Here is a 26,348-nt window from a genome sequence, read left to right as displayed (position 1 = left end):
AAACACAGACATCCGTTTTCGTCTTCTCCATAATGAAATTTTGCTAGAAGGAGGACTGTGGTATGGAAGAGGCTGTTATTCCAGCATGCCAGTTCTGTATTTAAAAGTGTGACAGAGAAATCTCAAAATTCAAGTTATTCTATTACGAGGACGTTAGGTGTGAGCTGAAAATGCTTGCTTCGTCTCTTGGAAAATTGCACTTGTCCCACTTAACAAAAGGATATGTTTCAGCCAAAACGAAGTGCACACGTTGTTTAGTAGATAAAGTTTAGACGTAATCGCAGACCGATCGTTAGATAGAACCAGCTCAAAATGATGACATCTATGTTAACTCCAATTCGTAAAATCATTTTTTTTTTTCAAATCTTTCTTTTCGGGTTTATGGGAACAGCTTGTCGGAAAGCTCTAGCCATTTGAGTTTTCTTATTCAGATTAACAAAATTAATCCATTTTTGATCACAAGTAATAAATTATCTTTAATTATCTTAAAGCAAAAAAGAAAAAAAAAAAAAGAGAGATTTTCACAGATAGATCTGCGAGTACAGTCTGCAACAGTATGAACCAAAGTTTCTTCGGCAGCTTTAAAGAATCCTTCCTGCTGCTCAAGAATCAGTTCAGAAAGGCCTACTCTGCCACCCCCTTCGTTCAATTGTAATATTGAAATTGGAGAGAGAAAATGGTTCGGTCACATGAATAATACGCTGTAAAATGGATATCCAAATCAGGTAATGACCAGTGAGGGTAACATTTATGGTTTAACTGACAAAAAATGAATCGGATTCAAAGAGACCAAAATAATGGTCAAAGTCAGAGAATGCTGGCGTCTTTCGTATACCTAAGAACGGTTAAAGTGGTATCGAATTATTTAAGAGAATAATAAAACAGTAACTAAAACGCTTAAGCATTCAGAGAGAGAGAGAGAAATTGTCACACCCAATTCAAATTTATGATTAAATCTATGTTTTTATGTTTTGTATTTTATTTTAAATTAATTATTTTTTAGGTCAAGTTTTTTGTTTCTTATAAGTTTATAATAATCATTACAACATTACACATATTTACAAAAGTCTGGCAATATATAACACATATATATATGCCAAGAAAATGAAAATACGAACTTAAAAAACAATAAAACAAAACAAACTACATGAGATCAGAGAATCAATTATATCAGTCAATAAATTAAATTGTATATCAAATAATTACTTCTTTTACGAACAAAGTTGCAAAAAAATAAGACATGATGGCGCCTGTGTATTTACAATTGTATACCAAATTTGTTCAATTTTTGTGGTAGTAGCTAATTTTAAATAATTATTAATCTCTAATAAAATACGAATTAAATTTAAAAAAAAATCAGATCCTTTGCTTAATATAATAAAAATAAATTAAAAATTAATACAGAAATTAAAAATATATAATTGAAATTTGAGATTGCGAAATTAAACTTTACCGAGTTAAAATAACACAAATAAGGAACATGTTGATTGTTCTATAGTGATCACTTGTAAACCTTACAAAGTAGAATATAATAATAGATTTAATTTTAAATCGGTGTGGGAAGTACTTATTAAAAATACACAATTTTTTAAAAATCATTTTAACAAAAAAATGCTAACTTGAACAGATTTCTTCAAACTTCTTAATTCTTGCATTATATCCTTTTTTTTTTTTTTGTAAGAGGTGGGATTTATATATATATATATATAATATATATATATATATATATTGTATATATTATAATAGATTTTTTATCTTAAGATAATCTATGACCTTCAAAACCTATGCACATACATCTGATGTTTTAAAACCATTTTATATTAATCTTTCTACTTTTTAGAGTCTCAATAAATAGTGGGGATCCCTTCAAATAGTCAGTTCTATTTCGGAAAAGTTTTAGGAACTATGATAGCTTCTCATACATATATGTAATTTTACGATACCACTAGAAAAAGCAGTTTATATATTTAAAAAAAAATCACTTTATTATGAATGAAGAGGATTTCGTCGGGTACAACCCGACATTGCTTTATAAAATTAATAGTAGGCAGGACATAGAAAAAAGACAGATCTACGAAGTCATCATGTAATTCTGATGCAATTATACAAGCGGGCTGAATAATTACAACAGAGCCCCAAATACTTTCCTTCAGAACAGGCCATCAGCGAATAATTTTTTTACAAACTTATCTTCTACAAAAATTCATCCGATATGACTTTCTACAAAAGAATAGTGTTACGTGATGAGAAGTAGGTTCACTGATATCCTCAGACAGATCAGATAATTCTGAGGTCTTAGAATCATCTGATCATCAGATAATTGTCAAATGCATTTCCGGTTGGTACAAGAAGGCAGCTTGTGCTAAAGGTGTGGAAAGTTTCTTGAAAAGAAATTGATCATGAAGCCGATTCCCGTTGGACTTCTCATGAAGTCCGATTTTTACTATCAACTAATACAACTTAACTAAAAAAATGATAGAGCATCCTCCTATTAAATCACAAATAGGATACGTTCCAGCAAAACGAAATTGACTCATACCTATCAGACTAGAGAGAATCAAAGAACTTGATTGCATTAAACTTCTTTTATACCCTCCGTATTTCGTGGCCTAACTCCATCTAACATTTGTTTTGCACCATGGTATACTTTATTTGCAGAAGAAAATTAAATAACTTCTCCGTAGTTGAAACTTTAGTGCAATCCTTTTGTATTCTTAACCTACGGAATCCCCACGCAGAGATCCCGAGTTCGATCCCAGCAGTTAACTCTTAGATTATCTCTTCCAAAGAGCTTCTCACAGTTCACTGCGGGTGATGGACAGTGTTGCCTACAACAACGAAAGAACACTGTCCGAAGGCCGACGCGCCCTGAAAAAAGTTTTTTTTTTTTTTTGTGGCCTTCTGTACTAAGGCAGATAGCCATTATTATTGTTATTCTGCTTTTGACTATTTGGCCGGCAACCGTGATTTTGATATTTATTTCTACATAATTTTAATTAGTATATCTTTGTTTTTGTTTATTTATTAATGTGTTTTATCTTTTTCCATTGTGTGTCCTTTTTTATTTATTTATTTTATTTGTTTATTATTATTGTGCTTCTTTTTTTTACGTAAGAAAAACAGTTGTGTGTGTGTGTGTGTGTTATTGACTATTACAGTGTGATGTTGTTCGTCTTTATGTATGTGTACAAGTCCAAGTATATGTCGTCATTGTTGTGTATCAAGATGGTGTGTAAGTTTGGTGGTAGTGGGCAGTCAGTCCGTACTATCGCCCTCCACAGTTGATCCCTACCACGTGTGTATTTCTTGCAGGCCAATATTAAGTGGTTGGAGTCGGCTATGGATTCATGATCACAGGAGCAGGTTGTGTCTATGGTGATCCCTATGCGGGCTAGGTGGTGTGGAGAGTAGTTGTGATTAAATCTGAGCCTGATTATTATGGTGTAGAATTTTCTATTTTCAGAGTAATTATTGTACCAAGGTTTTAGCGGTACACCAGTTTCTATGGATCGGTAGAATTTACCTTTTAGTGCTGAAGATCTTGTATAACTTTCATCCCACTTTTGGTAGCATATTTTTTTAAGGTAGTTTTTAATATCGGATGGAGACAATGTATTTAAATATGGAGACTGAAATAAAATGGCCTTTTTTGCTCCAGAATCAGCTTTTTCATTTCCCAATAGCCCACAATGACCCTTCACCCAAATCAACCAGACTGATCCGCCATTGGCAATTAACTTCTTTATCATATTTATCGTATCCAGGACCAGGAAGGAAGGGTCATTACCAGAACGCCTCAATTTCTGAAGAACGCTTTTACTATCTCTCATGATGAGAGAGTGTTTGGTGTCGGTAGACCGAATATTATATAAACATTTGTTTATAGCTATCAGTTCAGCTGTAAATATTTAGGCAGTATGGTTAAGTTTGTATTGCAACATTGTGTCCGACTGTAGGTGATAGATTGAGCATCCCACGCCATCCGCACTCTTAGATCCGTCCATGTAAAAGTGGTCGTAATCAGTGAAGTTGTCCTCCAATTTTGACAGAAAATTACAGTTATTTATTATGTTTGGCTGAAAAAAGTTACGGGCGTCAATAATCTCAGATGCTGACGCACTATAAATTACAAATAAGGTAACAAAAAAATTGATTTTTTTTATAGATAAAACGACATTTTTTTTTTTAGTTACATACCGCCTTTAAACTAAATTAAACGTATTTTTGCAAATATGATTCCTTAATTTTTAACGGTGGAACTAATGGCCTAGACTGTTTAAAATGTAATAAGTTCTTCGAATGAGGTTTTTCGGAAGAGTAAAGTGGTTGTGAATTGTTCAAAATGAGGTATTAGGTTGGTTCAAGAAACGATTAATGTAAGCAAAAATCGGTTCATTTTTGAGGTAATATGTATAAGAGAAAATTTATTTGATTTATTTTTATTTAATTTATTCGTAAGTTTGAGCAAGTGAACGAATAATGAATATAAAGGTAGTCTTTAAAAAAAAAAATTGATTAGGTCATTATATTTTGGTAATTTTTATTTTCATTTACATGTAGGCAGAGGAAATATTTTTAGATCCCATGAATATGAAGAAAATTTTGATGGGGCATCTATGTGAATAAGTGTCGAAACTTGCTATTCCGTTTTGATACTTTTGACGATTCTGTTAATACCGTTTCTGCCAAAATCCAATTAAAACAGAAAAGAACTTGACTAATACATTTTATAATTTTTCACCATTTCTTCAAACTTCCCCACACGATTTTCTTAATTTATCTAAAAAATGCCGATTACATTAACCATTTTCTTTAGCAAATTAAATCTTGGGAATTCTCAGGAAATTATAATTTAACGCTTCTTTAACATACTACGTCAGCTTAATTTACGGTTCAACCGCCTATTATTAAAAATCCTTAAAATGCATGCCTAGAGATCCAAATTTGAAAAAAATCTGTTGACTAAAATAGGTTTCTCAATTTCGTTGAAAACGCTTCCACCGATTTTCATTAAATTTGGCTTGCCATCTGCTTCTGTCAACATAAATTTGTGGAAACGTTTAATTTGATAAGAGGGCGTAACGGGCTCGCACAGTCAAATTAACCCTTAAATCTAAGCCAGAAAACTTACAAGTACGAGCAGTAGGTACTACTCTCTTAGTTGAAACTAAAAAAAAAAAAAAAAAAAAAAAAAAAAAAAAAAAAAAAAAAAAACTTGAGAGTTAGAATTGTTATAATTGCAGTGAATGGAAGTCTTGTTAGTGTAAACATGAGAGTATTTTAAATAAAAACCTTCTTTTTTTTTAAAAAAAAAGTTCTGAACCAATAAAGACGCAAAGTCAACAGCTAAGTGATAAGAGGCAGATCCCGTCAAGCTAAAGTATATTATATGGTGCTGAGATCAATTCCCAAATCAAGGATTTGAATTTTTATTTAACGTTAATATGAAAAATTTAACAGTAAAGTAAATTAGCTATTAGACTCACCAACTGGTTTAATAGCCAGACGTCCCTAACGGGGATGCATCAAATAATTTGAAGAGATTTTCATTAACTGCATGTTAATATTTGTCATAATGAATCGCTGCAGGTTAAAGAACTCTATAATGGATCAAGTGAAAAAAATTAGTAACTTTCTTAATGATCAGAAAAAAAAACTTTATTAATCAAAGGTTTCAACCTTCAGGCTTTCCTCGGGATGATCATTATCTCCGATGTACTGCCACTCTGTTAGAAATATTTCATTCACTTCGATAGTTTCACGTTTTCTTAATGCCAGTAAGACAAAGTATTGAAAAAATGACAAATTTTCGTAATGAGAGGTTTTACGGTCCTATAAAAACACAAACACCCAAAACAGAACTGTGCATTTGTGTGAACATAAGTATATCAAGAACTAAAAACTGTAGAAAGCTCAAGTAGATATTTTGTTTTGAAACTGTTATAACTGCCGATTCTTAAGTTTCGACAGAAAACCGTCAACCACAAGTGCGTTTTATTGGACATTTTTTCGCGAATTGCTCTAAGGTATCCTTAAACACGTACAACATCCACCATCCTACACATTTAATTTGACACATTTTCCAAAAACATTGGGTATTACAACATTAAGCGTTAATGCATACTGGAAATCCTGTGTTTGAAAAAAAAAATCGTTATTCTTTGTAATTGTAAATATATATATATATATATAAATTTTTAATGCCAGACAAATGGCACATTATTACTGACTTTATTTTTATCTGAGAAAGAGCCATCTATACCTTCAACTTAATTTTTATCAAAGCTTGTTACTCGCAAAAGTATAAATAAAACTTGTTACAATAGATTTTTCATCACAAAATTTCAATTTCAAAACTGGCGCGGATTTATTTGAGCTGAAACATAACTTTACTGAATAGACTTTCTTTGGATTTTTCTCGAAAACCGCTGCTTCGATTTTCTTTAAAAACGCCAATCATATTTACTAATTTTTTTTTTTTTTTTTAATGCACAACCGGGTTTTGAACTCAAAAGAATAAATGACGTTGATAATCTATGATTTTATGTGCTACGGAGGGTGGTCATGACTGCCCGACCTCAGGCATTAATATTTTGCCTTCATTTATTTGAAGGAACCACTGCATACTGCCACCACTTTATATTTATTCAAGAAGTAAACTCAAATTTTTAACTCGCAAATTATTTTATACACCTTCGTACTATTTGGTTTTTATGACAAAAAAAAGTATGCTTGTTTGAAAAAGTATTCTAAAATATACGTAAAACCCTGTACAATGTCACAAAAAAAAAAGACAGAACTTTTTCCTATTTCACTTAGATTTTCTATGAGGTAAATTTTTAACATTTAAAAACAAATTTTATATGATAAATCTTTTAGTGAAAAATATTTAATGAGGTATTTTAATTGATTGTCACATTTTGATGATGCAAATTTTTTCAATATTTGACTTCATTTTAACCTGAGTTGAACTCAATAAATAAAGAGACAATGTAACTGAATTACAAGATATGAGTATGATGTCAAATATGTGGTTATTGGAGATATCTGTGAAAACTTTCTTTAAATTTCTTGTTTTTCTTATTTTTTTTTTATTCATTTTTTACTTCCTTAAGGTTGAGTACCACTAGTTCCATTAACATTTAAGATTGTTTTTGTTCTTAACAGAACAAACTGTGGAGTTAAGAAAGTAAAATGAGGCAGTAAACTCTTCAAAAGTTGAAATTCTCTGAAGAGAACTGTTTGCAAAAAGTGATCTACCGTTTTTACTTCTTTGTATGAAAAATGAATGTTCAACTAATTTTCTTAAATGTTACAATAAGTTTACAACATTAACGTCATGCCCAAACTAATCTTTATTGTTGGAAGAAGGCAGAATCTACCCGAACATATCATTGAGGGATTGACATTGCAATCCTAGTAGGATAATGGACTGTGATGCTGAAAGGGAGTAATTATAGCAGGGTTATGATGATTTCACTGAGCTACGGATGTTAAGATACTGTTTCAAAACTGAGGTAATTGACCTCAATTTCTCCACAAGTTAAACGTGCAGATGAAAAAAAGGTCTTTCAAAAAAGACCGAATGAAGATGGGTGTGAGTTAAGTAGTAACTTAATACTGAAACTTTTAATTCAGCATCGAGAACAACTCTCCTTGGTTTGCTTGTACTGGGCAAATGGATAAGGCACGTTTTCTCATATGAAGTGCTAACGTAGATTTCTTGTTATGTAGCCCCACTGGCTCAAACTTAAGCACATTCTTATACTAGTACAATCCAGGGTAGTAGTGAGTATATACACAAAAAATGACCATTTTTCTTGGTAAAGAAACTGGGGGGGGGGGGGAACCACCCACATACCTCTGATATTTACAAAAATCTGATTACATTAATCATTGGATTCTGAAGAGTGTCTTTGCAAATATCCTCTCATTAATAGGATGAAAAAATAAAAGCCTTTTCCAACAATCTTAAAAGCCGAGCTTTCAACCTAGCCCTAGGTTAAAATTAGCATTTATTTTTTCATCCTATTGAATTAATGAATCAGTCACCAAAAATAATGAACAGTAATACCCTCATCAACTTACACTGGGAAAAACAGTTTAGCTGTCGAAGCTGCATGTGCGCGTGAAATCGAAAAGGAAGATGTTCTTGAAGAGATACTGCCTGTTGTTGGTTTAAAAAGAGAACCGCGATAATACGACCTTAGAAGAAAGACAAAATCCGAGCGACCATAATGTGACGTTAATGAATCTTGACGGGAAACTATCAATTCCAGTTCAAGTACTTGTGCACTTCAGGTTGGATAACACTCAAATGACATTTCCGCAGGGGATTTAGAAAAACCAAACACTTCTCTTTCAATACTAAGCAAAAAGTTGACTTTAACACTTACCCAAAACTTAGCAAATAGTTTCCGGTCAATCGCATTTTTTTCATCGCGTGAAAATTTAATACATTCAACGACTTGAACTGATATACAGGAATAACAAACTCAAGGACTGGTATCAGTGGAACTCTAACCACTAGCAGAAAGATAACTCACAACGGTTAATCGCAATAGGTTTTATAAAAATAAAATAATGGTGTAAGTAACTGAAAAATTGAATTTTCATAGAATAACGGTCATACTTTTTTGAAAAATTAGTTTTAGGACATAACATTAGGGCACTAAATGCAGCAACAATATCCTCTGAGCTGCAAGTAATACCCATTATGAGATTCAAAAATTCATTTGCCTTTTCATTTATTATAAACATACACACACTAAAAAAAAAACCTTGTACAATTTCTTATCTTGCCAGTCAACATGATTATCTGTACATATTGTGCTTTGCAGTTAATCTAAATTAGGAAGCTTCAACAATTTTTCTCCACAGTGTTACCAAATAGCTTAAACCAAAAAAAATTGGTGTGAACACAGGGTCATCAGAGTAAGGTAAAATTGGAACCCGGGGCAAACCAATAATGAGGCTCTTTTTTTTTTTCTTCTTTTTTTTCTTTTATCAATATTAAAAAAACTGTTTATATAATCACCACTATATCAATGAAACTAGAGTGTTTTACAAGAAATGTATACAATGTAATGTGGGGTCACAGGATGCTGGGAATTTTAAGTGGACCGGATTCGAAAAATTCAACTACATCTGACCAGTCGACGTATCAGGTTTTCAATTTGTTTTTACTTTCTTTTACTCCCACTTCTATATACAAGAAGTATTGCCATCGTGTCAAATTGCAAAAATCCATTTTACACTAGAAATATATGTATTAAGCCCAACTAATCCAAAAAAGTGTTTTCTTTAAAGAATTGGGTGTTTATTTATGTGATCACTCCCCCTCAAAATAAAAAATAAATAAAAAAAATAAAAAAAATCGCACAAAGCTCAAGCTTGACATTCCAATTGCATTCCTCCATAGGATCTGACAGTAACCTACTGATGCGAATCAATCAAGTGAAACTACTATTTAAAATTAAACTTTTGATCTCGTGCGCGCCTGTCTGTTTGTTAATGTGTAATAACTCAAAACCCAAAAAATGGGAATGATAAAATTTAAAATTTAGTTTACGTGACACGATACAACAGTACGCTTTTTTCTTTTCCGTTTTCTTAATAAGAGAAAGTGAAACTTTCCAATAAATTGCACTGTGGAGAACAAAATTATTGCTCTTCAATTTAACCCGACAATAATCTCTTTAGGTAATTTTTGTTTTTTAATTTTGAATTTGTTCATCACTCCTTTTGTCCTTAAATATTGTAACGAAGTTGACCTGGGCGGAGAAGAAAGGCCTAGATTGTTCTAGAGGTTGAACGACCAAAGTCAGTAACAGGCCGCCACTGCATAAACAAAAAAGGCGGTATCTACCTGTGGCAGAGAAGAAAGGCCTAGATTGTTCTAGGGGTTAAGCGACCAAAGTCGGTATCAGGCCACCACTGTGTAGACAAAAGGGCCGGTCTCTACCTGAACTAGAAAGGAAAGGGCTAGATTGTTCAAGGAGTTAGTGACCTGTGTAAAAGCCAGCTAAGAGAAAGGCCTCAGTTGGGATGGTGGCATATGTGTTTTCCCAGCCAGTGATTGACAGGTAGGAGCGAGACAGAGAGTAGGAGGAGGGCGGCCCCAGCTGAGGTGGTGGCAGTATGTTTTCTCCAACCAATGAACGTCAGGAGGGCGTGGAAACTTATGCTCAGAGAGTTGGAGGAGGGCAGTCCCAGTTGGAGGGAGGCACGCAGTTAAAAGGAGGCAGACACAGCTGGAGAAGTCAGTTTTAAGGAGTTTTTAAGTTGTTAATCAGTTTTTAATCGAGTTCTAAGAGTTTTACAGTCTTGTAGTTTCTAGTCAGTCAGTGAGTTTTGGAGTTAGTCTTGGAGAGTCAGTGTTGAGACATAGTTAGAGAGAGTCAGTGTTGTGGAGTGCTTCAGTGGTAGCTAGTTGGGCAATTAGTCAGTTGATGAGTAGAGCTGTGTTAGTGCAGCTGAGACTAGTGCAATTCGGTGCAATTCTCTGACCAGGGGTCAGTCGTGGAACAGTTTTGTGGCGTTACGTAGTGAGTAAGTAACAGTAAACTGTTGTGACTGTTGTAAATGGTGACTGTAATGAATAGCGTTAGTTGCTAGTAAATGTTCATGTTAGTTAATGTTAATGTGTGAATAAATCAGGTTATTACTTACAAATTTAGCGAGTTTTATTATTTAAGCAAACCCACATATTATTAAAATAACTAGTGGCAGGCATTAGTTGTGTAAGTAAAATTCTTTCTTAGTAAAAGGACAAGAAAAACTTTACAATATTTTGAACTTTTGTTTCGTAGGATGGAGGTATTGAAACATTCTATTGTCATATGACTGTCACACGTTGCGCCACGGATGTGCACCTTCTAAAGAGGCATTGCTAAGTACAAATATTATAATCAGATGTTTGCAATGGCGGCTGTTGCCATACCAATTTGATTTATTTTAATAAGATTGTACATTTGGCTGTAATGTATTTGAATGTTCTACATATAACTGATTCAGACATCTTTAGTACACGTGTATTGATTTTGAAATTTTCTTCGTAAATACTTCTGGGCTTTTCTGTAAAAGCACATGAAGGACCACAGCCTTAGTCACCAGAACTTCCCACTTATCCCTGCCTCTTCCCATTGTTCTCCACCTCATTTTTTCAAAGGTGTTCAGGCCATACTCAACATCGACTAGTCATTTGAACCTATAAACTCCAAGAAGCATCTTTTCCTCCAGGGGTATCCAGTGGTAATAGAAACTTCAGGCCTCTTGCTTTTCCATTTCTCTAATTTCTCGGTTTGTTCTCGACAGCTTCCAGGTTTCGAAGCCATAGGTTTCTATAAGCCAGCAGAAAGGTCTTTCTGAAATCGCCCATTATTCTAGGGTGTCCTTAAATTTAAAATCGCAGTCACCTAATCAGGTGGTGGTCTTTATAATCTTATGATAACCTCATATCCCCTCCACGCATGCTACCTTTTACTGTACCAGAGTCAATGAAGAAGGCATGCATCTGTGCCGAACCGTTTAGCAATTATATGCATAAAACACTGGATTTTTTATCAAGACCTACACTCTGTTAGAGATTAGAGTTTTAAGTACTTTTTTTTTACTCGTCCTCAGTTTCATAAAAACAAAAGAATAATGCAACTATAATGGCAAATAAATTAAAATGAAAAAATATATACATACATAAAAATAATACTAATAAATTCATTTAAAGCCACAAAAACACAAGAAATATTTGCACACAGAATAATTTAAGGTATTTTTAATAAAAAATTGATTGCCATATTTTAAATAAAAATAAAGTAACAAAGGTACCTGGAAATTCGAAAATTGTTAACTCCATGATTTGCATAAAAAAAAAAAAGATTTTTTAAAAAAAGAAAGAAATTACCTATTTTATTTTGAAACTGATTCCGCAACTTATACAAATTTCCTAATTGAAAATTAAATTTTTTTTTGGTAATTTTTAAATAAGATGCTAAGAGTAGATAAATTTCATTGGAAATTTTTCTCTTAACTATTGTTCACATTCAATTACCAAAAAAATAAATTAAAAATTTTAAAATAAAAACTTTAATAAATACAATTTAAGAATAGTGCTACGTCAGAGTGAGTGAATTTGCAATATGTGGCAGTTTGGCGGGAACATTAGTGTGCCGTGAATGGATGGTGCTAGCGCGGTCATCTGTCACCTGCAAATAAAAAAGATTAAATTTACAAAAAAGGTTTAAAATTACATTTTTAATATGGCGTATATACATATAAACAAATTTTTGTAACTTCAGAACTTGTGTGAAATCGACGATAATGTCCTCAATCAATGGGCACTTCCCGGTATTGGAATCAAAATAATAGCAGTGGCGAAACGACCTTAGAAGAAGACAAGACAGGTTTAAGACGGCTATTACGTGAAGCTAATAAATCTTTACAAGGATGTAAAGTCAAATCCTAGAGTACGAGTGTTTGTGTAGTTGGTGACGAACTTGCAAATTCTTAAGATCGCCATCTCCATAAAGGAAAAGGTAAAAATGGATTAAGAGCAAAGATTTGATATGAAACGCTTACACGACTTTCGAGAATTCTTTCCGAGAAAATTCCAAAACGTTTATCAGAAAAAAATTAGGAAAAATTCTAATCTGCAAAATCACACACTACTGCGTCCTTGACCATGAGCCTAGCGACCATGACCCACCATCAGGCTAAGTGCCCCTAATGAGTTAAAAGTTCTATTATACTGATTGCAATATGAGCACTCTGGTATTTAATGGCCAAAGGAGATAATACAAAAAAAACGTATTGGGAAAATCCTGGGCCTTAACGGAAGGTTTCTCCCACCAGATCTACAAGAGATGACACACAAGCCCCTTTTGGCAATTCTGCCCGGCGAACAAGAACCCACTGACAGAAGCCAGGGTATCTATCTCAAGGCAAAATATCAAATTTGAACATTTTGTGATTTTACGTTTTTTTAAAATTATGCGGACCTTACTCAGAAAATGCCTTAACATTTTTCTTCAAAATATTTTAGGAGAAAACTCGGAAATCTACGAAAACGCAGAAATTATGTGGTGAAAAACTGCAATAATCAAACCAGATTTCTACAAGAACGAGGGAATATTCATTCATCAAGACAATGTTCTTCTGGTGGCTGTAATGCGAGGGTTAAAAAGAAATTAACAAATAAAACTGGGAAGTCCTCACTTTATTCTGCATATTTTTCCGGCCTGGCCCTTTTCATATTATTTATCACTTCCTTCAGCCCTCCAACAATTTTTTTTAAAGGGAAAAAGTACTTTGAAATTACGATCAAGATAGGGAGTACAGGCCTTAGTAAAATATTCTTGTGGCAAGAAGGGAGAGAGAAATTTCACTTTAAATTCAAATTTAAAAACATAAATACATTTTTAAAAAACCAAATACCTGAACTCGAAATTTATTTGTTGCGCCTAGCGTGTTGGTATTGGTGACGGGAGGCGCTCCGGCACTGCTTGTACCCACTGCACCAGAGCAAGTAGGTGTGCGGGTCCCCACCTGTCATAAGAGTCTTTTAATTTGGCTTTCTTTAAATACCTGCTTGTTACAATACGGTTGTCGTGCAAGCAAAAATATGGAGACCTTTAAAGTGAGGTAATAGATGCTAACTGTTGCATTTGTTTAAGCATTGTGTGTCAAAATCAACCCTTATACAACTGTCCTACCGGACGGTTTTAATAAAAAATAAAAAATTATTGTAACTTTCAGTTTATTTACATTAACTTAAGTAGTAAATGATCTCAATGGGGACAAAAAAAAATTATGTAATTACGTCAAATATTCTTTAACAAGACATTGACGGTGAGAAGGTGCAGGGAGATATAGTACGTTTGGGTGTGAAGTGAAATCAATGTTAAAATCGTATACACACATTTTGCGGATGACCAGGTCTCGTCATTTCCTCCAACCTGGAGCATACGGAATAAACGACGAGAAAACTTTCTTTCTAAATGGCAAAAAATGAGAAACATTGCGTTTTTTAAAGTAAGTATTGGTAAACTTTGTTTGTTCATAAAACTTAATTCTGATTTTATTTCTTCATTATTGTTAAATTATTTTTTACTTTTATATCTTAGTGCATCAACAGCCAAGGTTATTAGCGCCCTGTAATATTATATTAAAATTGTTTTTCTTTTCTTTTGCTTAATTGTTAATTAAAGTCATGTGATATCAAGAACTAAATTTTTTGTTTTCATTTATACGTTTTTCAAGGCAACTCTCTTACGATCATTGACGAAAAAAGTATCTGTCGCTAGTAAATAAAATTGATTTTGAAACACTCAAGTTATCTTCTTAACATTTAAAGACTTAAAATTTATTTATGTTAATTTAATACATCAACATCTGTGGTCATTTGCGCCCGAAGCTTTTTTAATGCATTGCCATTCTCCAGACAATGCGCTTTCGTTCCAGACAACTGTCCATCACCGAAGTGTGTTTATATTCTTACTATTTCGTGCTACTGCGATTGAAAACTGAGCAACGGGATAGTTATGAGCCACAACTCCTATAAAGATTTTTTAATTTCTATGATAAAACAGATTTTTTTATTATTTTTAAAAGAGCGAAATGAAATCAGCGGAATATTTACTTAGACGTGGATTTCTGGCGATTTAGATTGTTTGTGGTTTACTCACTAAAGAAAATTTGCATAATTCATCACTACTCTACCACACCATTAACTACTATTGACATTCTTAGCCCGCCCTATTTACGCACGCAATTTGATATCTACATGATCACCCACAAATATATACAAACTCTAATTGTACTATGAACAACTATTATACACATACACGCCCAACCACAATTATGTACATCACTAACTTAGGCTACCACTTAACTATATTGACTGTATATAGTTTAGAGACATGTGTCTCCATGCAATTAAAGCACACATTTACTGACTCACACTTATTGATTCGTTTACTGTAAATAAAGAAAATCTCAGAAGAAGACGGTCACAATCAACATATGTTTTGAAGGTATACGTTTGGTATTTTAGGCCTGCCCCAGTCAATTGTGAACCTGTTCAATGAATGTTTGCGGCGGAGTCAATTATTTGAGTTATAGAAGTGCTCAATGATAGACATATTTGCTAAATGTGCCTTTCAGGACACCGCTCTTTCAATCACTGGTGGGCGCTTCTTAACTTACAGTTACCTCAAAATGAGGAAAAAGAGCGGCTAGTCTGCAAAGGAGGGAACCCATCAAAGCAGCAATTTTAAAAGAAGCTCAAACAAAAACTATTTTTCCACAGTAATTACAAGAATATTTCCGGGAATTTAAAATAGTATGACAGTACCTAAATTCTTTCCGGGGAAAAAATGAAAAAAGAAAAAACAGGCGTACCGAAAAAGATTCAAGGCTATGGATTCAGAAGTGTGCTCCTTTGAATCTAATTCGGAACAGACGTGGGGCCATGTTCTTTTCGAATGTCCGTTCTAAGAAAAAAAGAGAGCTAAACTGATCAGACCCCTGCTTACCATTGATATTTCATGTCCACCTCTTAAAGAATTAGTTGCAATAAGAGAAATTTTTTGAGGCACTTATGAACAATCTTTTGTTTTTGTAGTCAATCTAATTCAAATTTTTCTTTTGTTTTTAATTTTATAACTTTTAAATATAATTTATTTGAACATATTTCCGTTTCTTTTATTATTTAATTTGTTTTATTTTGTAATAAAATATTTTCTAATTATACCAAATAATATTTATAATTTCAGATTTAATGTAAAATAATAGTAAATATGATTGTATTATTATGTCTTACTCTATTTTTTAAATGTAATCTGTAAGATAGAGTTACTATTTTTTCTTCTTTCTTTTTATTTTTATTTCTTCTCTCTCTCCTTCATTATCAACCTCCGGCAGAGGTTTTTCATGCCGTAGAATGTGTAGAAATACTTTACTTATGTATCTATTATTTTATTATGTAATAAAGCATTATTATTATATTATTATTTATAATTTCTTCATTGGTTAATTTAATTTTCAAACTGTCACAATTGTAGGCGCCACGGTAACCGAGCGGTTAGAGGCGAGACCTGCAAACAAATAAGTAATGTACAGGGTTCGATTCCCGGTTTATGCCTTGGATTTTTGTTTAATGTTTAATGCGAGAACTTTGTAGTAAAGTATGTTTGCTAGCTGCCTCCGTCCACGACACCTGATTGGTGGTTGGACGTAAAGCCCACCTGAAAAAACAGGCATTACTTTACTTTTTTACTTTTTGTCACTATGTATTTACATAGCATTTAATTTTTGTATTTGGGACATACTATCAAATTAAGGACTAAATAAAAAACGAAAACACACACACAATCTGCGGGATGAAGTACTAAATATTCTTCGTATCCCCTTTGCCTGTACCAATGCTGAAATATAATCTGTTACTGTAAATTATAATACATTATATTCTTTCATAATTTAGTCAACGTAAAGCCCGCCTGGCAAAATAGGCATTACTTTACTTTATATTCTTTCAAAATTTCAAGATTAAATTATTATTTTTCAAAAATAAGTTTCAATGTAGGGTGAAAAAAAAACTGTTTTTTTACGCGCAAAATAACTTTTGTAACAAGCTAGTATTCAATTATTTTAGTACATCAGAAAACCCGGGCCTAATAAGGTAACGAAAGTAAAAGTGCGAATGTGTTAAAATAAGATTTAGTTGTACTACAATGTAGTTGCTTTAAGGTCACAATGTGTTTACCTGTGGAAAATCAAGAAGCTAAATCGAGTAGTTTCTCATAATACACTATCCTTTTGGGTAACCTGTAAATGGATGTTATGATGAAATATATGTGATGCTTTTAGGTTTTGATTAACGGTAAGAACAGTAACATCGCGAAGCCAAACTTGTGCCTAGCACGTTTTCATTTAAAAGTTTATAGTTAAAACGTGAAGAACTAGATTTCAACTTTGAATCTAATGTTGTCATAGAGGTATTGTACAATGGTACCTTGAGTGCAAAAGTATGTGGAGAAAGCGCAGACGATCAATCTAGAACCAATTCCTAGACAGAGACTCACATAAGACAAAATAGTATCCTCAATTTGGTTGCGACTGGAAAATTATCTACTGAATGCTTCCCCCTAGGTACACATCAAATTCAGGCTGCGTTCCAAAAATGATGAATAGTGCCCTAAAATGGATAAAAATACGAAGGTGTATCATGTTGCATAACGTTAATCCCAGACATATAAATCTTTGCAAATCTTCTATTAAATGTCTGCGTTTAGGTGGACTAAATGTGGAAAAGAGACCCCGATACTGAGGTGAAAATCCAGAATCTATAAGAAGGTTGAAAATCCTTGGACGCTTTTAAATTACATCTATACAGAATAAATGAGAAAGAGGATAACTAGCGCCCTTGTCCAGCTCAGTGAATGGCATCTCTTTTGTGCTAGAAATATGGGTTCGAATTCCATGTATAAATCGCAATATTTATTCCGGCGATAACCAAATTTGGAGACTACTCTAAGACAACAAATTTAAATTAAATGATTCCTCCTAAAAATACAATTGAAATAAATTTTATTAAGTGAAAAGTTCACGTAAAGAATCATTCAGAATTTAGAGTTATGAAATAATAATATAAAAATGTGAACTTTTTTGTTCCTTCCAGTCAGTTCTATAAGTCTTTATCATAATTCATTGAATTTGTTATTTAATTCTGAACTACCTTCCAGATTAATGTACAGCTGACACGTTTTAGGTGTGTAAACTAGGCTTGGATGATGCTGAGAAAATGCAGTGTTCGTCAAAATCTCTGTACCTAACAACTCAGCATAACTCGCCAAAGCTGCACGCCTCTTCGAACGTTAGAGACAAACATTTTGAATTAAAATTTACAGAAGTACTCAAGAGATAAGTGAAATCCCAAAATTAAGTTGGAAGATGTATTTGTGATAAACTGCTACACACAATATGGCTGGGTTTCAAATATCAAGCCTGCTCTAAAGCTCACAGTCATACTGTAGTCAGTACTACTTGACATCTTCTAACAACACTCTAATGGACACAAATAGTTACAGAGTTACAATTACAGATACAATTTTTAGACTTACGTCCTAAGAATTACTAGCACTGATGAAGAATAAATTAAGTTGGACAAACAGTACGGTAGGTCCGAGCTTAAACAGGCGGACGAGCTTTGAACCTCACAAGATAAAATTTTACACCCCGTGAAATGCAAGAGTACAGTAGTTTTTAAGAATCCGAATGAAAGGGTTGAGGCGTTTAAATGTCAATGAGGTTTAAAATTATTTGTAGAGCCTGAGATTAATTTGAGCACAAAAAACAAAAATTATTGCCGAAAAGGTTTCTAAAATCTCTGCACCACTTTCCCATAACTTATTAAGAAAAAAAAAAAGTAGCCAATTTACAATACTTGGGCGGAGTAAAATTATACGGCGAATTTTCAGTAAGGAGGAACAGTTAGGTTACAATATGTTCCATGAACAGAGCTTGGGCGGATTTAGGAGCATTATTATTGTTCTGGCACAATTTAGAAAACAAAAAAGAACATTTGATACAATAAAATATTACGAAAAATAAAAGCTTACCGAATTAGAATCGGCGGTGGGTAGTCTAGGAAGTCGTCTTCTCAACCAGCCGTGTCTCAGTGCTGACGCTGGGGTCATCCTTGTATCCGGATCCCAATCTAAGCACCGCCTAACGAAATCTACGAATAATGGGTCATCACAGCCTTTAAGTGCAGTACGTAATTCAACGGAACCGGGTGGACCGCGATGTTTCCCTCGTCTGGAAACGCCGCCACTCAGTACAGTTGAACCGTCAGGTAATGTCGTTGCTTTACAATACCTAGGCAAACCTAGGACAGATAATAGGAAAAAAATATTCTTTAAGAAGTCTTTAATTTTCAAACTGCGTCTCATTTAGATTTCATAATTGCTTCTTATAAACCATCTTTCTACCAAAAGAAAAATCATTGAAGCAATTTTGAGAAAAATTGCAAAATGAATATTATCCTCAAAGATAATAAATAAAAAATGCAAATATAATAAAAAAAAAGCCAAAAAAAGTAATTTTATGTTCTTAAAGAAATGAACATTGGCTTTCACTATTTATTTAGTTTATTTATTAAAAACTTACGAGTGCATATATGAGATACTAAAGGCTATATATAATTGATAAATTATTCTTTCTAAGGTAATTTGCTTTTCAACATACATGTTAGAATATGCCCACTGCATTTAACGGTAAACGCTCCTTGCGACGGATACGATGGTATCTTTCTACAAAACATTTTATGAAGAAATGATCAAGTAAAGAGTTCCGGCACCGCAACCCGCATTTGGCTAGGATATACAATAAGAAAAGCAAAATTTCTGATATGTGCCTAGTGTCAATAAATTGTTTGTAAAAGCATAACATATCAATTGGGGACCGTGATGAAACATTTATAGCAGAAAACACGCGACTTTTTTACAAGATCCATTGGACAGTAAATTATTTGTAGATAAAAAATATAGTTAGGTCCGCAGGGCTGGTTAATATAGCTGATTTTATCCGTGTAGCACGCACATTTTTTGTATTCTTTGCCGTTTTCGGAATTTCATCTATCTTCAGAGATTAACTAATCAGTGTGGCTTGGAAAAATCAACTTCAACTACGTTTCCATCATGCACTAAACATGTTGATTCAGCAAGTGCTACGAAAGTTAAAACCAGACTGCAGTTAGCCCACTTTCAGTTTTGCACTTATAGACTGAAGATACATAAAATGAATAAACACCTTTAGAACTAATAAAATTCTTGGCCCTTTTAGCTGAATCCAGAAGTTTCTGTGGTGGCATGCCAAGTAGTTCTATGATACAAGCCAATTGGTCAGCCTCGTCTTCACCAGGAAGCAATGGGAATCCTGTGAGGAGTTCAGCTAGGATACATCCTAACGACCACATGTCTATTGGTGTACCATACCTTGCGCCAAGTATCACTTCCGGAGCTCGGTAAAATCTTGACTGAATGTACGTATAGACCCTTTGATGAGCGTAACATGATGAACCAAAATCAATTACCTGATAAATAAAAAAATTATGTACATTAGACAGTAACATCTATGGTCAAGTCAAGTATGCAAATCTAGTTTGAAACACTCACACGAGTTTTTCTTACTATTATTCTCGAAGTTCTAACTTCTATATTTTCTTTAAACTTGAATTTGTATTAAATTTCAGTTGATTTCAATATTAAAACTAATTAAGAAAAATATGCAATGCCAGCTCCTCACTCTTTCTAAAATGACTTCCCTCAAAAATTGTTCAACAAAGGCGATTAACAAAAATGTGGGTGAAATGTAATGAATTGTTAAAAAAATTGTTGCAGCCGTTTCCAATAAAACATACGTAAGGAAACACAAACAAAATAATACAAAATCTGGGGAGACTACTTTCTCACAATTTTCTCTTACAAAACTTTTTGAAGCTCTAACCTATACTTTTTCTTCAAATTCGGAACTTTCAAACAAACTCCTACTCACATTGTACAGTTTATAAATACGTACATTACATTTTCATGAAATTTTAGAAGTAATACTCACATTCAACCCTCGAACAGCTCTAACACGAATTCTATAAAAATTAATCAATTAAAGGTTATAAATTTACGTGCATTAAATGTAAACAGGAAGTTTGAGTAAAATCTTCGGAGCCATTTTAAAAAAAAATCTCAAAAGGTGAAAAAAATCTTCAGTATTTCCTTTTAAGGGAACTTTTTCGAAACCAGAATTTTAGCAACTCGTTTAATTTACCCAAAGTAATGTAAAGTTTAGATTTAGATCCCCGTATTTTTTCGTTTTATAAATATTCTGTCAACAAACGAGCATACACTAATAAATACCGAGGGCGTGAAGTTTCCCTCTCACTAATAACTGATCATCGAAACCACAATGCAACGCTGAAAAAATTATAATACTAAGAACTAGGCTGTAAAGATGAATTGAGATGGAATAAGGCATATACAAGGCATTATGGTAATCAAGTTACTAAGGATGCTGCAATGGATTAGGAGATACCAGTGACAAGGTATCGAAAGGTAATGTAGATAGGATGGCTAGAGAACAGAGCTTGAAATGGAAAAACTGAGAGAAACAAAAGAGGCTAAATGATCAACAAGTACGAGGGTCGTTTAAAAAGTCCGTGCAAAGTCAGAGAGACAGCACCACTGGCGCGTATCGAGGTTATGTTTAGTTAGTAGCATCTCTTGGAAGAACACACACCAAGTTTCAGCCAGATCGGTCTATTTCTTTGTGTTTGGCATTCGTTTGAATCGAGGAAGTCGAGTGATTTTCAAAAAATGGACGAAAAAGAATTTCGTGTGTTGATTAAACACTACTTTATGAAAGGCAAAACGCCTCAGGAGACTAAAGAGAAGCTTGATAAACATTATGGTGACTCTGCACCTTCGATTAGAACAGTTTATAAGTGGTTTCAAAATTTTCGGAGTGGCCATATGGGCACAAGTGACGCTGAACGTTCTGGACGCCCTGTTGAGGTTACTACTCCAGAAATCATTGATAAAATCCATGATATGGTGATGGATGACAGAAGAGTGAAGGTGCGTGAGATTGCTAGTGCTGTGGGCATCTCGAATGAACGGGTACATAATATTTTGATCAACATTTAGACATGACAAAGCTATCCGCAAGATGGGTGCCGTGATTGCTCACGCTTGACCAAAAACGAAATCGTGTGAAGTGTTGCAAGGACGGTTTGCAGCTGTTCCAGAAGAATCCGCAGGACTTTAAGCGTCGTTTCGTCACTGTGGATGAAACATGGATACATCACTACACTCCTGAGACCAAAGAACAATCTAAACAATGGTTTACCAAGGGGGAATCTGCGCCAAAAAAGGCGAAGACCGTTCCTTCGGCCGGAAAGATTATGGCGACTGTCTTTTGGGATTCGCAAGGAATAATCCTCATCGACTATCTGGAAAAGGGTAAAACTATTACAGGTGCATATTATTCATCGTTATTGGACCGTTTGAAAACCGAGCTGCAAGAAAAACGCCCACGATTGGCCCACAAAAAAGTCCTTTTCCATCACGACAACGCACCAGCTCACACCTCAGCAGTTGTGGTCGCAAAATTAATGTAAATAGGGTTCCAACTCGTTTCACATCCCCCCTATTCTCCAGACTTGGCTCCCTAGGACTACTATTTGTTCCCTAATATGAAGAAATGGCTGGCGGGAAAAAGATTTTATTCAAACGAGGAGGTGATTGCAGAAACGAATGGCTATTTTTAAGACTTAGACAAATCCTATTATTCGGAAGGGATCAACAAACTAGAGCAGCGTTGGACGAAGTGTATAAGCCTAAAAGGAAACTATGTTGTAAAATAAAAAAGGTTTACCCCAAAAAATTAAGTAGTTTTTATTTTTGCACGGACTTTTCAAACTACCCTCGTACTTTCCTAGCGTGCACTGCAGGCTCCACAGACATTAAGATTCTCACAAGTAAATAATGGTTCTTCTTTTCAGGGTAAAAATAGATCACACTTTCATTGGTTTAAAACGCAAGCGAAGAATGTCAGTGCGTTTAGGAAGCTGCTGAACCCTGGTAGCATATAATTTACAAATGTCCTCTCTTCGAATGTTGTGAAATGTATCACTATACAAGGAAAACCCTGGTTGACCTCCGTGTGCCCGTTAATCAGCTACTTTGACTGCTTCAATAATTCAATTGACGATAATAGCTTACAGTTCTTCTTTATAGTGATTTTTTTTAACCGTTTTAAAATTACCTTAATTTAATTATAATCTGTAATTTTAAGTAACATTTATTCAACATTGTTGTGCAATAGAAATAAAGTGAATGCATCTATTATTATCATCATCATTATTTGCACAAGTATAACCTCAGAGCAGGGTGTACTACAGCTGAAAAAAAAAAAAACAACAAACAACTTTTTTTTGATATCAGAAAGTTACAAAGACGAGTCTTTCCGCAGTTAACCCAAAATTCAAAATCTGCTCGATCGCAGTGCAGTACTTTCTTAAAAGAAAGCAATATTTACAGTAAGAAAAAGACGTGACTTCAGATTTTGTTGTTGAAAAATTTCAGTAAAGAACTAACCTTAATTCCACTCCTGCCTGGCTGTTTGATCAGAACATTTTCTGGTTTCATATCACAATGTATTATCTTATTCTTGTACAATGCATCTAAACATTGTAAAAGCGAATGTGAAAAACGACGGACAAGTTGTAAGCTAAATCCTTGGAATTTATTCTTTTTAATTAATTCATATAAATTAATTGACAATAGTTCAAATGTGATGCAAATATGATTTCTAAATGTAAAATTGTCGAACATATGTATAATGTTCATGGTGTTCTCTTTGTCCTGTTTGCGCAAGTGGTCTAATATTCGGATTTCTTCTTGCGCTTGCCGGTGGAATCGTTTCTCATTGCGAACCATCTTTAGTGCACAGAATTCATGGGTTTTATGGTCATAAGCTTTAACAACTTGTCCAAATGAACCTTTACCAATTACTTTAAGAACCTGAAAAAAAAATACACCTATTAATAGAAATATTAGGGCTAGATAATGAATAGGCATTGTCCTATCTCTATGTTATTTCCCTTTACCCTTACAGAAATCGGGAGTTTTGAGAACCCTTTTCGGATACAGTCCTCACCACACGCGTTCGTTTTAATCCAGCAGATAGGAAAGTTCTATTCAGAATATGGCCAAGTCGGCAGTGAAGGATAATATCAATGATTTCAACTGTCTAGCATGCATGTTTAATGTACCCTGACTGTTTTCAGATTTTCATCAATCATCTGAGGTTGATACACCTGTTTGGTGTAAGGAATTTGATTTCATCTAAATTAGCGTCTCACTCTACACTTCCCGTGTCAATTTGAACGATTGCAGCACATCTCTTAGTAGGTTAAGAGTAGGATGACCCTTTAATATCACGTTGAGAATCACTTCTTCCTGCCAAACTTTATCAAAATCGGGCCAAGATTTACAGAGTTATTAGTATTAATAGTTTTAGAGGGCCTTACTTACGTAGAGCAAACGTCTTTCCTAAACTGTGTACGATGCCGAGACAATGTTTTGGATCAAGGTAACGGTGGTACCAATTGTAATACTGTATGATGATTAGCTGTCTGAACAAGGCTGTAAGATAATTACGTGTTTTTTATGAACGTCTCTTAGAACACTAATTGGTTCCCGTAATGGGCTCTGTATTAAAGGAGATACTACTACATAATGCCTATGAATAAGCTCCATTTGGAATAGTTGTTAAATTGTAAAGGAGAAACCCATCTAATTAGAGACCCGAATGTTTGGGGTGTGAGGAAATTAGGTTCACGATCTTTATTGGGAACAGGTTAAAGATGGATGAGCTTAGACTACTTCCCCTTAACATTCTTAACCCATCTGAGCGTCTAAAAATACTCGCTTTAACTCAGCAATCATCGTTACCATCACTCCACAGAGGTTTCGGACATCATTGTGTTTTATTCTTCCACATCTACTAATAATAATAAAAATGAAAACAATGGTCATGCATTTGTTCCCTACAGACTTTCTATAAGTTCCTGGACCTTCACTAAACAAGTTAGACAGCAAAGATTATTGAGCGTTACCCTAGTTTACGTCAAACCTGAGACAAAGTTTTTGTTCAGGTGAAATACAACACTCGATCACACAGAAACCTTCTGTCTGACTAAAGACGATAAACTGAAGAACTTCATGGCCATTGGACCTTCTTTTACAACCAACCAAAAATTAAAAAAAATATGTACAATATTATTACGAAAAAAGGTGACTTTTTTTACATCCTATTAGAAATTAGTTTTATGGAGTTAATTTATTTAAAAGAAAAAAAACACGTGTTTTTAAGTAACTGTATCATTTAAATGTAGCATAGGCTTTAAATTAATTAAAACCAAATATGTAACATTAAAAAATAAATATGGAATACCTCGTATCTATAAGCTACATGGTCATGTACTATGTGAATATATGAGCCTTGTTCGTTGTCATAATTGCAATTATTTGGGCCTCCTATTACACCAGTTCTTTTTTTAGCCTTATGTCCAAGGAAATAGATTTCTGAAAAGGATAATATTTCGTGCAATTCATACGATGTTAATACAGAACTATAATGTCTTAATGCTTCATTCGGACCAATTGGACCTCTTCTTTTCGCTTTATTTGAACCGTTTTTTATACATTGTATACCATTAATTTCACCACTATTTGCGTTATTGTGATTATTCTGCCCAGTTTTATTTAATGAACCGTTGATAATTTTTGATGATTGAGTAGTGGTTAGATCATCTAATGTCATACTTTTAACTGTACCATCAACTTCTGGTTCAGTAAATCCATCTTTAGGTGATATTGTTACTGTATTATTAACAAGTGAACGGGTTCTCGGCAAAGACATCATCAAACCCAATCTTTGTATATATTCAACTCAAACATCTTTGCTAACAGGAGTTTTGTTTTTGGTTTTTTTCTTTGTATACTAAACTTTAATTTGCTTTCCTGGTCTTCTTCATTCAGTGTATATCCAAATTCAAGGAATTGGTGTATAACACCGGTAGATTGTATCTATCGATACTTAACTGTAACATGTTTTTAATTGCACATACAACACGACAATTAACGATAACATTTACAATCCCACACAACACCAAACATTCCTGCACACATACGCGCGCCACACTCAATTTACAGCTGCCAGTGTTTGCTAAAAACCACGGATGGCCTATTAACAATCATTTGAAAATATCCCATTCATTTATTAATGTTAGATGTTTTAAAGAAAAGCACAAATTAAAAAATCAATCATTTCTAAAGAAATAATATTTAAAAGTTTATTGAGAAACAAATTCTATATTTATATATTTCATAAGGTAGGCATGAGGTTTGCGGCATCCCACCGCGAATTTCACTCGCAATGGAGTGTATCTAGAGGCATACCAGAGATTTTCTTAAATATTTTAATGTTTGAGAAAATTAAAATAAAAAAATCTGCCTATTGCAGTGAGTAATCCCTCATACAAGGGGCGGGAGAACGTACAATTATTATTGAGAGTAATTTGTATTAAGTGGGTATAATGTAAAGGACTCCGAGTTTTTGAAACCTCACAGGTAGCACCTACATTAAATATAGAATTAGCACATTCTGTGAGTATACTTTTTTTGTGCTACCTTTTGACAAAATTGAGTATTTAGATTATAGTAGATTGAACTTGGCGCCATTTTACATATGGTAGACATAAATAAAATAAAATTCCTATTTAATTAATAATA

At 33.7% G+C, this 26,348-nt stretch overlaps 1 protein-coding gene and 1 long non-coding RNA gene across 3 annotated transcripts; one reads left to right on the top strand and one right to left on the bottom strand.

Annotated features, from left to right (window-relative positions):
• The first annotated feature begins 3,997 nt into the window (after positions 1 to 3,997).
• LOC141459299 (uncharacterized) lies at positions 3,998 to 11,025 on the top strand. The gene is made up of 2 exons (XR_012461434.1): positions 3,998 to 4,137; positions 10,812 to 11,025. It is a non-coding gene; the product is annotated as an uncharacterized lncRNA (long non-coding RNA).
• An 852-nt stretch (positions 11,026 to 11,877) lies between these two features.
• Positions 11,878 to 25,764, bottom strand: Dyrk3 (Dual-specificity tyrosine phosphorylation-regulated kinase 3). Of its 2 annotated transcripts, XM_074138196.1 has the most exons (6): positions 25,009 to 25,764; positions 23,148 to 23,573; positions 19,807 to 20,089; positions 18,615 to 18,883; positions 13,432 to 13,542; positions 11,878 to 12,203 (listed from the first exon to the last, which is right to left on the bottom strand). In XM_074138196.1, the coding sequence occupies exons 1-6, from the start codon at positions 25,477 to 25,479 to the stop codon at positions 12,111 to 12,113; spliced, it is 1,653 nt and encodes a 550-aa protein (XP_073994297.1). In that variant the 5' UTR covers positions 25,480 to 25,764; the 3' UTR covers positions 11,878 to 12,110. The 2 variants fall into 2 exon arrangements, with proteins under 2 accessions (XP_073994297.1, XP_073994298.1); XM_074138197.1 differs by lacking the exon at positions 13,432 to 13,542.
• Between the last annotated feature and the right edge of the window lie 584 nt (positions 25,765 to 26,348).

The sequence above is a fragment of the Rhodnius prolixus genome, unplaced genomic scaffold, assembly GCF_049639745.1.
Source record: "Rhodnius prolixus isolate KJV_2025 unplaced genomic scaffold, Rpr scaffold_11, whole genome shotgun sequence".
NCBI lineage: Eukaryota > Metazoa > Arthropoda > Insecta > Hemiptera > Reduviidae > Rhodnius > Rhodnius prolixus.
This window is presented reverse-complemented; position numbering and strand designations above follow the sequence as displayed.

Coding starts and splice junctions, on each gene's coding strand:
- Dyrk3 (XM_074138196.1), bottom strand. CDS start 25,479: ATGATGTCTTTGCCGAGAACCCGTTCACTTGTTAATAATACAGTAACA. Junction 20,090..23,147: donor CAGGCAGGAGTGGAATTAAG/GTTAGTTCTTTA, acceptor TTTATTTATCAG/GTAATTGATTTTGGTTCATC. Junction 12,204..13,431: donor CAAATAAATTTCGAGTTCAG/GTATTTGGTTTT, acceptor TTTTATTTGCAG/GTGACAGATGACCGCGCTAG.